Below are 12573 nucleotides of genomic sequence, written 5' to 3' on the forward strand. Positions count from 1 at the left end.
GTGTGTTACAAAATGGGGAAATCAAGAGCTACTGATCCATCTTCTCTAGCCCATTCATTATTCAATACATTCCAATCACTTTCCCTCTCATTAACCTCCTTTTCCAGGCAAACACATCTAGTTTTGCAGGCTGCCTTCATACACACGGTCTTTCCTACTCCTCCTTGTCCCTGTCCTCCCTTTTATGAACCCTATTCTGACTTTGCAAACCCCACGCTGGATGGCCCTTGCTCCTGCACTCTTTGTTATCTGCCATGCTCTACTCCTTACATCTAGGGACTTGCTGGTGGTGGGTTTTCTGTCTACAGCCATGTGCTGCACTGGGCCGCTAACAGCAATATCCCTGTTTCTGGCATCCAGTGAGTTGCCATGGTTCCTGCAGAGCCCTGCATGGTATGCAGTCCCCCTTTTCCCACCAGCCAGCGGTACCTTCTGACCTGACTCACTGACCTGATTCAGCTGATCATACAGATCCATTGGGCATGGATACCCCAGCCCCAGTCACCTCACCCCCTTAGGCATTCCTGAGAATCTCAGAGGAAATAATTCCCCTGTAAATAGCTTGAGAAGGATGACTGCTTGCTGAGATACTTCTTCCTGACAACTGGAGATCCCTCATTGTAGTGCGCAACTGCCCCAGGGTTATGGCTACATAGACCCCTATTTTCCATTTGGATCCTGGCCTGATCCATGTCTGAGGATTTCCAGGGAGGGTATTTAGGGCTGCCATGAGTTCCTTACAGCCCAGTTGCTCGCTGCATGCAGATGAGCCAGCTCATCAGCTGAGCTGCCAGTGAGCCCTCTGGCCATGGGAGGTTGAAGACAGCAGAGTGAAGGGATGTTAGCTTGACCACAGGCAACGAGCAATGAGGGGAGCAAAAGGAGGGGCTTGCGTCTCACCCCCCCTCAGATGTAGTCGCGCTGCCCTGGGGGCAAGAGAAGATATCAACAGCAACTGGTGTTATATACTGCTTCAAGAAGGGGGGATGCTGGCTGGAGAAAGAAGAAGGTGGAGAGCCAGAGAGTGGTTGGAAAAGGGTTGCTTTAGAGCATAGAGGCAGCTCAGCTCCAAAAGGATAGGGTCCTTCAGCTGGTGGGATTGACTGTTTGTGAGATAGGGGAAAGTCAGGGGGAAATGATGGCAGAAAGAAAAAAGGACAGAGAGATGAGATGGCAGGAGCAAAGGGGACAGAGGACAGCAAGGACAAGGTAATGTAACAGAGGAAAGAGCAAGGGGGATGGGCCTTGGGGAACCTGGAGGGAAACAGGGAGAAATAATGAAGGAGAAGCTGCTTTGGAGAGAAGGCACAGAAGAGACAAGATGAAAGGGAAAAATAAAGAGGAAAGGCAGGGGAGGGAAACAAGAGCAAATTAAAATGGAGATGGATAGGATAAGTCAGAGATGGGGGGTGAGGAAAAAGCTGGGGTCATAGGGGAGAGGGAAAAATAACTTTTAGGTGTATCGCATTTACATTATGTTCTGTGTATGCCTGACCTGTTCTGTGCTCTCTTGCTTCTCCTGCCCGGTAGCTGTCGCCCTGAGATGGGGTCTGCAAGGGGAGGAGATGGAGCGAGAGCCCTGCTGCTAACCCATTCCCCAGACAGTAGCCCCCTTCCCTCCTCAAAAGCCCCCTGCAAGGGGAAGGTTTCATGTCTGTGAAAGGCAGCAGCAGTGCATCCCCTGACACCGAGTGCAATATGGAAGGGAGAAACAGCGCAGAATGGAGCAGCGAGGGCTCCCCCTGGGATAAACCGGGTATGCTTGATTGGGAATCTGCTCTTAAAACAGGGCAGGGGGCAGCGACATCTGAGAGACTGAAATGTTCCCAGCTCCCCCCGGCAACCTCGTCGCTACTGCTTTTAAATTAAATAAATATGGAGATTCTACTGTCAAACCTCGGCAGTCCTCCTCCCCCAAAACTCTTGCTTAGCTCATGCCAAACTGCAGCAAAGTGAGACGGGGGCTCAGAGGGATGCATGGGGAAAGGAATGGGTTAAAAGGGAACCCTTGGATAGGAATAGCTCCTGGTCTCCCTGGCAAAGAGACATTTGTTCTAGCTCTGTATAATTTCTTTATACATTACTGCTGCCACACTGCACCTCCATGTCCCACCCACTACATTTCGCTCTCACTCTTTTCAGCAAGGCAATTGCTAGTGCATTTCAGGACAATATTAACCCATTCCTCTTTCTCTGTTAGTAGGAAGATTCATAATTTAAAAGCAATTTAAAAGTCAGTTCTAGCAACTCACTGGTGAGGAAGAGTATTTCCTTGTCAAAACTTACAAAGGAATTGAGCTTGCAGGTCTCAGACCCTCAAACCCTTGCCTTTTCTGTGACTTACAGTCAGGTGTGTATTTAAGATGAGAGAAGAACCAAACCCACCCAAGTTTGGGATCCCAAGTAATTCTCCCTCACCATCTGCCACCCCACTTTTTAAAATCCTTTGTCTTCCTCTTCATCCAAGGCCTGTCCAGCTCTTCATCCTCCTTCTCCCTGGCAGTTGCAATGCCAGCAGCAATCAGCTATGTGCCAGGACATTGCCTCCTGCTGCATCTCAGGGCTGTACTAGGCTGCTCCTGGTCCTGAACCACAAAGACATGGAGACCCTAACTTAATCTACTGCTATTTCACTGAATGTTTGGAAAAGCTCCTGGATTAGGACAGCGAGAGTCAGGGGAAAGGACCTCGGTAGATTTATGGATCCTTGGAAGTAGGACGGCAGGCAATTCTGCAGTGCAAAACTAGGGATGTTGACAGAAATGAAGGGTAAAAGAAAGGAAATAGGGAAAGGTAAGAGGGAAGATGAGGAAAAAACCCCCGCTTAAGATGAGCATGAAAGGAAAGAGGTGGCCCAGGAACAAACAGCAGTGGGAGAAGGCAGCATGAGGAGGCGATGCAGCTCGAGAATTGTCTGGCAGGAGCTTGTCCACTGCCAGTGCCTTGCCTCACTGTCAGCTCTTCATTTTTGTGAACACTGGAACTGCACTTAACTCTCATGTGCTGTTCAGATATAATAAGCTGGAAAGGGAACAGATCAGCTCATTAATTTTCCTTGGGAAGGGTCTCTAGGCAGGAATTATTTTCTGCACCAACATTCATTCAATTACTTGCCTTCACACCAGTCAGATCTACAGGGATGTCTAACCCCATGCGCATCACTCATGCCTGCCTGCCCTGGACTCCTCTCTCCCTCCTTGGTGTAAAAGCCTCCCAGACCTATCCCTTTCCTAATAATAATGACAACATGACAAAACCAATAACCTATAGATGTAAAATACATTTCATTTGCTTGCTTCATAATACCCTGATAAGTCATCGTTGCTCACTTTTGAGATCCTGCAGGAGATCTACAGGAGCTAATGAAAGAATTAGACAAGGTATCAGTTATAATAAAAAGTGGTTTTAAAGCATTCAGTTCCAAGAAGGAATTAGGCTGGAAGATCTGCAGCCATTTCAAAGTTGTAAGAGGTGCAGTATCCATGTGTGGCATGAGCTTGCTGATCTCAATTGCTTGGTGTACATGTGTGTTTTGTACCTACGCAGTTAAAGGGCTGAGAAAGGCCATTTTCCTCGAGGGGCAAAGATTTTTCAAAGGCCCAGGGACATATCTGGCCAACCCCAAAGCCTGAGAAAGAATTATCTCAAGGAAGATTAGGAAAAAAATCAGAAGTCTGATCTGCAGTAATGTGAACCAACACCACCTTTCTGCTTTAGCCCCAGCGTGGAGCAGGGGCTCACTGTAGGACACAAGAAAGGGAGAAAATAAAACCCAGTTAGAGAAGGAATATCCCAAATGACACTCCTCTTTGGAACAATACAAAGATCTGAAATGCTAACTGAAAGTAAATTGTGGTGAACAGAATGACCGAAGAGAGGGGAATCTGAAAATTGGAAGCCTGGGGACCAAATTCTCCAACAGGAACTTGCAATTCTGACTGCAGCATATCTGTGTGTACAGCCCAAGCCTAAGTCCCCATGTCCATTTTTGCTGCTGGATTTCTTGGCCAAGAAAAGACAATTTAGCACAATATTTTGAACACGAGGAGTCTACCATCTCTGACAGCCTACAGTGTTGACTAATGCCAGCATTCCCCCACATCCCCAGAAATGAAGGCAACCTTGTCAGAGGTTTCCTACCAGTAGTAGAAGGCAGTTTGGGCTCTTCTTTGATTATTTTCTTGTTATAAAGCCTTCTTCCCTCCTCTTCACTACCTCCCATCACCCTATATACCTGCCCTGACACCCACCCCAGGCAGCAGAAGCTTGTTTGTCCCAGACCCTTTGTCAGGTGACTGTGCCACACCATGGACACAGTGTAAGCAGAGTCCAAGGATTTTGCCCTTCTCCCAGCCTCCTGGGACCAAGACCTTCTCTCCACAAATCTGGCAACCCTCTGCATCATGGGGGAGAGAAGACTTTGCTGCACCCTTCTCCCTCCCACTCACCAGCAGGCAGCTCTCACCAGGGAGAGCGAGTCAATCAGGGACACCTTTCTGATTTCTGCTGCCGAGAAATAAGATAACTCCATCTAAGGTGATCAGACATGACAGTAAGAGGCCTGCTGTCCAGAGGCTATTTGGGATATTTGTCTGTGCTGTCCTGGGAGCAAGAGAGTGCCAGTCACTAGCCCATGTGGGCTGTGGGGCTGCGGGAAGCCAAGTGGAGGCATCCCGGTGGCAGTGGTGCTAGACTGGTGCTGTGCCACCCCATGAGGCAAACCCGTGCCCAGACCCTGCTCAGCACGGCCCTGTAGGGCTGGTTTTGCCTCCTGCTGAGAGGCCCGTGCTACCATGCTACCAAGTCTTTCTCCAAGTTTTGGTGCAACCTCTGCCCTCAGGCTAGGGACTCAGAGTTGGGCTCAGCTCCTGTGTGGTGCATTGCACCCTCCTAACCCACTCACCACTTCTGCCCAGCATCCAGGGGCTGGGGGAATGGGCCAGCCTAACCCTCACAAAGCTGGGACAAGTGAGAGCACCCTGCCAGGGCCGTGCAGCTTGTGCTCAGGCTGCATTTCACACCCCTTGTGCAGGGCTGCAGTTTGAGCCTGCTGGAGAGCATCAACAGGGAGGGCAGAGGGACTGGGCTGGCAGCACGGCATTGGGGGGGCTGGGATCACTTTGGAGCTTTTAATTGGCAGCATTCTGGCACTTTTCTTTGCCATGCAAGCCATTTCTCCACAGTGCCTGTGGGATCCTGTCAGATGTGAAGGAGAAGGAGGCCCAAGCTCCTCCGATCTGACAAGCCTTACCCGCCCCTTCCTCCTCCCCCTCAGACCACGTCCCTGTGGGTACAGCTCTTTGGGCAGATAGACATGATCTGAATCCACTGCCTCTCCTGGCCAGGGTCCTCATACCTCCTGTCTCCACCCCAGCCTCCCTCCGCCCTCCAGCTTGGGGACATGGCTCAGGAAGGGAGTTCTTACCCGCAGCCTCCCTTCCTTGCATGGCTTTGCATTTGGGCTTCCTTTTTTTTTTTTTTTTTTTTTTTTTTTTAATTTTTATTTCCCTTCCCTCTATCATTAATTTTTAACTAAGGACAGGTCTCCTCCCCTGGTTGTAATGAATAGCTATTTGAAAGGATTTTCATTTTTTAAATATATACCTCTATATATTTATCTGTTTGGAGGAAATGTGTGCGTGTGTGTGAGCGAGTGTGTTTAAAATATCCCCGTTAATTTACTGCTATTGATTTTCTGGCATGGAGACAGCATATAGTATTCAGCATAGAGCTCCTCTGCAGGATATGTTAAAAGGCAGCAGTTTGGGTTGACAAAGGGCACTAAATGCAGTATGCGTCAAATAGACCATCGCTCAATGAAGTCACTTAGCTATTCAAAACATGTCCAGCCATCACTCAACCGTTTGCACCAAGAACAGGGGGGAAATTCACGCTTCTTCCCTGACACAACCATTTCCAAACAGCAGCTTTAGCTTGCTTTGGTGAGAGACATCAGGACATACATAGTTTATTCCCCCCTCCCCCTTGCCTTCCACCTCCCAGTGCCAGCTTAGAAAATCAGTTCTGCGGTACCCACTCCCCAATCTCTCCCATCAGAGAGCTCCAGGCACACCCAGCTCTGGTGGACACTGACAGACACCGACATTATCCCTGGATGTCCATAAACCCCCAGCAGCCCACCCTCCAGCTGGGAGCTGATTCATAAACAGGGCTTTTACAATGGGCTGTAATGTGTGCTCTTGTGCTCTCGCTCTCTCCTTCTCGTTACGTGTGTAACATAAACCACGCATTTACATCGGCTGCCCCCATCCCTCCAGCACAGGCTGAAGACCACCTCCCCAGCCCACACGTATGCCAATAGCAGTACTGAGCAACACATATTTAAAAGTTAATCACTCTTTTCTTTCCCCCTCCCTTAGGATCGTCTGATTCCAGAAGTTGGCTGCAGTGGTGTCTCTTCTGCTATCAGACATGTCACTGAGTTGCTGCTCAGTTTCACCACATCAGACTTAGGCTGATTTTTCCATTCAGAGACTTTTTTATTTTTAGCCTTTACCATAAACCTTAAAATAAATTAAAAAAAAAAAAAAAAAAAAGCCCCAAACAAAAACCCACCCCCCAACAACATACAAACAGGGGAAAAATCTGAGCTCCAAACCAAACTAATCAGACACCAACCAGACCCCTCTGCACCCAGCCCAGTGAGATGTGGTTGCTTATAGACATTATGAAATGCTCTGAACTCTGCTCGAGATGACTGGAATCATTACATTTACTGTAGGAGGCATTTTGGACATAACAGGGTTGCTTCCCTTTCTCTCTTTTTCCCTCCTGAAGTGAACTAATAAATTGCATCCAAAGTGCTTTGCAGTCACCCCCTCCACACACAGCCTCTCACTCCTAGTCTTGTCTTTGCAAATAAGCCATTTGCAAAGAGAGCAACTATTTCACTCTGTGGTTACAGCTGGAGCACAGCAATAATACAGCATTTTGCCATTGCTTTCTCAGACAATACAAACAATCTGAAGACAGGCAGACTGCACAATTGTTTTTTGAAAGTTGTTTTTGTAACAACACACACATTATTCCAGTTAGAGGGGGAAGTGAATTTTTGGGGAAGGAGCGGGGGGGAGTGTGAGGAAGAGGAAGGGAGAAGAGAATGGAGCAGAGAAGGGTTTGCTTGTCTTCTTGCCTCTGTGCCCTAAGTAACTGAGCACACCACTCTCAATCCATGGTGAAAGGAATGAAGTGAGAAAATGGTGGAATGTGGAGGGATTTATTTGGAGGGGGGGAGAAATATGAGGTGGTGGGAGAGGGAAGGGGACACACACACACACATCCAGAATCAAATACCTTCCAGGCAGCAGGTTCTCCATAATCCAGAATGGGTCATGACTTCCTCGTTCTTTTTGCTGGTTTCGTTCTCACTGACAGTTTTAGTCTTGCAAACCCCTCTGGAGTAAAGCCAGTAGTCGGTCCCCACAGCTATGGTCATCAGGCTGAAGGCAGCGAAAGCACCAACGGTGGTTAAAAGCATCTGAACACCTCTGTCAAAGAGCCCCATAATTCTTCATTATACAAATACCCAACCGCCTTCTGATTCTTGGGGTGTGTGTGTTTAATAAAATAAAAGAATAATAAATCCGACTAATAATATAATTGGTATATATAGAGAGATAGATATCAAAAAAGGGAGGTAAGAAAGCCCACGGAAAAGAGTGTAAATTAGAAAGACCACACGGGAAGAGGCTTGCCTTTTAAATTGGAAACGTTCTGGTTAAAATATAAAAAAGGAAAAAGGAAAAAGAAAAAAAAAAGAGAGAGAAAAGAACCAAGAAAAACCAAACAAATAAAGAGAAAACCCCCCCCAAAACGAGACGCCTTAATCCCTTTTTCTAAAATTCTGGTCTCCAGTTTCCATATGTAATGGCTAATTTGGAGATGGCTTCCACAGTGAACAGGGGAGCAGCAGCAGCATCCTCAACACAATCTCTCATTATCTGGACCTAGACAGTTAGAGACTGTAAGAGCAGAGATGCAACCTTCAGTCTTCTTGCTTAGCTCTGCAGCCTGCGCCATGAAAATCCTTTTCCTTCCCAGTTATCTTCCTTGGGTTTTTATGTTGGGCTTTTTTTTCTTTTTTTTTTTTTTTTTTTTTTTTCCCCCCCCGGCAGCGGCAGTCGCTCCAATCCTCTCTCACTTTCTCTCGCTTGCTTCTCCTTCCTTTCGCTTGCTCCTACCACCACGCCAGAGTGCCCAGTATACTGTAAACCCTTGATTTCAGCTGAACAGGTGCCGAGATCTCGCCTCCCATGGCTTTTCCGCACAGCCGCGGTCCTCGCTCCCGGCGGAGATGGGCGAGGAGAGAGGGGGGCTCCCGGGCGGGGGGGGGGAAGGAGGGGGCACAGGCGCGGCGCCCCTCCCGGGCGGGGGGCGCGGAGCGGAGCCCGGCTGCGGCACCCCCTGCCCCGCGGCGGCCCCCGGCGGCTCCCGGGCCCCGCTACTGCTGCATCAAGGCGGCGGCGGCGGCGGCGGCGCGGCGCTGGACGGCTCCCCCGCGGCGGCGGCGGCGGCGGCGGTGCTGAAGGACAGCTCCCCGGGCGGCGGCGGCGGCGGCGGCGGCGGCGGCGGGGCGGGCGGAGCGGCGGCGGGAGGCCGGTGCTGCAGGACAGCTCCCCGGGCGGCGGCGGTGCGGGAGGCGCGCTCGGCGGCCCGCGGTGCTGCAGGACACAGCTCCCCTGCCCGCGCCGCCCGCCCTGCCCCCGCCACCCGCGCCCCAGCAGCCGCCGGCGGCAGCCGCCCTCCTCCGCGCCGCTCCGCGCCGCTCTGCGCGGGCAGGCAGGCAGGGAGGGGCGGCGGGGGCAGCCTCCCCCCGCCCTGCTCCTGGCCCGCCGCTGCCAGCCCCGGCAAGGGTTGATCCCCGCGGGCGTAGCGGGGGCTCTCCCTTCTCTCCCGCTTTCTGCCCTTCTCCCCCCGCCCCGCCATCGCGGCCTCCCGCGCGTCCCCGCCGTACGTGACCGGAGCTGCCAGTGCAGCCCGCACACCGCGGTGAGACCCGCACGCAACTCCAGCCAGCCCTTTCTCTCCCAGGAGACGGGTAAAATGTAACTTGGAAGGGTAATTTAGAAACAAACATTTGTGTCTGCAATTACCGCCGTTGTTATGATTTTTAAGTGCTTGCTCCTCACTGTTCTCGGGTTCGCTGCAAGTTGCCCATGTTTCCGTGCTGCTCGTCTCCCGTCCCCGTGTCTCCCCCGAGCAGTGTTGTGTGAATCTCTGCGTTCTGACTTTGTTGTTAGAGCTTTCTGTGCAATCCCAAAGCCTGCTCCAAGAAGCAGACATTTTGGGAAGATTCTTCACAAGAAAAGGCGATTTATTATTATTACACTATTATTTTGTTAAGGAAAGGAACCACCAAACATGAACCCTTCCCCACCTCCAGCCCCCCAAAAGCATCCACCTTTCACATTCTTGTTTACACAGAAAGATGCGTGAGCTGAATGTCTGCAGACTGAAATCTACCAGTGCTTAAGTTTCCCGTGTCAGACACAACTGGATAGTACGGGGAACATATACAAAACAGTGCAATACTGACATCTAAGTATGTCATAATCCTCTCTCTCTTCCTCGGCAGTATCATTACACCAGGTTAATTACATTAGTCACCTCCTGGTTCTATACATGCAGCTGCTCATTCATGCAACAATCATAAAGAAAAGAAATAATCTAATGCTTGATGCTACTGATTTTGTTTCTCTCTGATCAGATCTGTTCAGTGAAAAAGAGACCAGAAGAGCTGCTTTAGGTTCATTGATGTTCTGTGTGGGGGAGCAGGGATGAGCAAAGGAGGTGCTGGAAGGTGAACCAGTTGGCGGGCTTCAGCCACGTTGTAATTTCCTAACTCCGTTCATCTCCCCTCCCTTCTCCCTCTCTGGGCACAGACTGGGGCTGCCCTTTCAGGACAATCTGCTCCAGGACTGTTGGACATGAAGGGCTCTGTAGCAAGCAGCAGGGGGGCCACTGCCTGCCCTACAGACCACTGATCATTTCCCCCATTTGGAGGTCACAGACCAGGCTGTCCTCACAGCTGAGACCAAGGTAAAGGTGTTTACCAGCAAGCACTCGTGGTGTCTGGCATCAGCCATATGCAGACCACCACCAGCTGGCAGGATAGGCCCTGGGGAAGCTAGGAGAAGGGATGGAGGGAGGGGTGGCAGGAGACAGTGCAGGTTGAGAAAACTGACAGATTCTGGGGGGACAAACTGTCCCCAGCCTCACCTGGGGGAATCCTGGCCTTGGCCTCTGCCATAGGAGCTGGGCGTCTATTTCTGCACTCGTGGAGCTGCCAAACGGCTACAGATGGGCCAGGGGGCAGGTGGCACCAATGCACCTTTATCACACTAAGTATAGCCTGCTGCAAGAGAGAGGAGGATGGTAGCTGTGGACAGACTCTCTAAACTGTTGTTCATGGTTCAAGTGAATTGGAGAGGCAGCAAGATGCAGAGAACACCCCTAAGCTGGTGGGAGATTATGACTCCACAGGGATGGCCTGTGGTGAGGAGGAGGCTCTGTGAGGCTCTTAGCTGAGAAAGCTAGAGAAGATCACCCTAGGATGTCTCTTCCACCTTCTGAGACATTTCCACTGAAAGAAGGAAGAAGCCTTGAAGAGGGAAGGCATAAGGGAGGAATAAGTAATTCTTGGACCTCTGAGCCATTTTCTTTTTGTGCTGGTGGTTGTTCCTCTCCAACCCTACCCCAGTATTCAAATCTTCTCATTCTTCAAAGGAAGGTAGAAAAGTTTGACCAGGAGCCTGAAAGACTGTGGAGAGGAAAAAACTTCAGCTGGCTATTCTGGCACTCAAATCCACCAGGCACCAACATCACATGTGTGGATGGGAAAGGCACCCTGGAAATCTGTGGAGCTCATAGCTCCAAGGAAGGTGCGGTCCTCAATTACTCTGTACTACAAAAAAGTGTAGCACAGCTCTTCCAGTAATGCCACACAAGCAACCTGGCTGGAGGGAGTGAAAGCAAAAAGGGTTTAGGCCCTCTGAAACTCACCCCTCCTTAACATACCAGGGTGATTCAAAGAGGAGAGGGAAAGAAGGGGTGATGCTATGTGTCTCCAGGGCTCACCTGTGTAGCCCATGTGGTTAAATGTTTATTTTACTGTTACAAATGGTAGTGTTACTTTGGGTCAGGGTATGCTGAGCTGCATGGACAGGGGTTGCCTCTGGGCTGAGGAGCTTGCTTTTGTTGGTATCTGAGCCTGGTGAGACTAGTAGGGTGAGAAAGCAGTCACTGCAGAGGCTGTGGATTTGGGCTTTCAGGGGAACCCCACACTCTGAGAAATTACAGATTTCATCTATAATAAGAAAAATCTTGTTGAAATGTCAGGATTACGTATCTTTACATTTAATGAATTCAGTCACATGCAGATGGTGACGCAGCAGCTGGGCCAAAACAGAGACCCCTAAACCAATCTAGAACTGTTGCCTTCATTACATTTTTCTACAGCTTTGGTGAGTTTCGTTTCAAGTGACTACAGAAACAGGAGAGGAGCATGTTCTCCCCAAAGAAACTGTCAGTGTAAGAAGGACAGGTTTGCAAGGTGGTGAGTTCTTTAATCTCTGGCTAAGAGGAGTGAGACCTAGGAGGGCTCAGTACATCTCATGATCAGGACTAAACACGGCTTCCTGCCTCACACTTCCCAATTTCCAGAAATAATTCTCTTCCTGCTACCCTACTTATATACTCTTAGACCATTTGCAATAATCCCTCTACAGTTCTAAACGCCACAGGAGAAGAATGGAACAAAGGCAATGCAAATGCCAGAATGTCCTGTGTGACTGCTTGTGCTGTGGCTAGATGCTGTGCTGAGATTTCATCTTTTCTACAAAGAATCATTAAAAATTATAATACAAATCAAGAGTACAGAATAAAAACACTGTGGCAGAATTTTACAAGTCACATCTTACTGAATAGTGCAACATAGAATGACATCTATAGAAGAGTAAGGAGAGAGAAATTAATAGTCTGGAGGAAATAGAGATATTTTAAATTACATTTTAAATTACTTGAAATGAGAAGCTGATGAGACAGGGAGCTGCAGGAAGTCTGCTTCCAATGGCAAACCAAAAGTGCTGCTATTTGTGGAGAGAAGGGGCAGTGCTGTAGGAAAAAAGGGGCACAAGAAAGATGCGGGCAGGGAGATGAAGGGCACAAAGTCGGAAGCAACTCCATGGGATGGTAATGGAACTGAACAGAGTGTTTGTGGCTTGAGTGCTGCAGTAGAGCTTTTCAGTGCATAGGAGAAAATCAGACAGTGATAGTATATGAAAACTGGTATCTAGGAATCTTCATCCTGGGAGGCCAGCTCATAAGGAGCTGCTGCAATGAGATGTAAAAGAGAAGGAGTTGATGCAGCTGTATTTGCAGGCAGAGCAGAGGTGTTAATAGACAGATGCATCAGCAGAGGAGATGTTAAGAAAAATAAATTGGGGTTACAGTGATGATTATAGAACTGGAAGCCAATGGGGCAGAGAAGATAGAAGTGACATATGATGTAGAAAGAGGATTAAAATTTAAGAGATTTCACTGGAGAAAGTTGAT

General features: G+C 49.4%; 1 protein-coding gene across 5 annotated transcripts in view; it reads right to left on the bottom strand.

Annotated features, from left to right (window-relative positions):
• Positions 1-9204, bottom strand: part of CACNG2 (calcium voltage-gated channel auxiliary subunit gamma 2) — a 52466-nt gene extending 43262 nt beyond the window's left edge. For 2 of the 5 annotated variants that reach the window (XM_074901336.1, XM_074901332.1), the window contains exon 1: positions 7315-8120. In XM_074901336.1, coding sequence (XP_074757437.1) covers positions 7315-7525 — 211 coding nt within the window. In that variant the 5' untranslated portion in view covers positions 7526-8120. Of the gene's footprint in view, positions 1-7314; positions 8121-8161; positions 8505-9113 lie in introns of those variants that run through there. The other 3 variants (XM_074901335.1, XM_074901334.1, XM_074901333.1) reach the window with 3 other exon arrangements.
• Positions 9205-12573: the final 3369 nt, after the last annotated feature.

This window comes from Athene noctua, chromosome 3, assembly GCF_965140245.1.
Source record: "Athene noctua chromosome 3, bAthNoc1.hap1.1, whole genome shotgun sequence".
Lineage (NCBI taxonomy): Eukaryota > Metazoa > Chordata > Aves > Strigiformes > Strigidae > Athene > Athene noctua.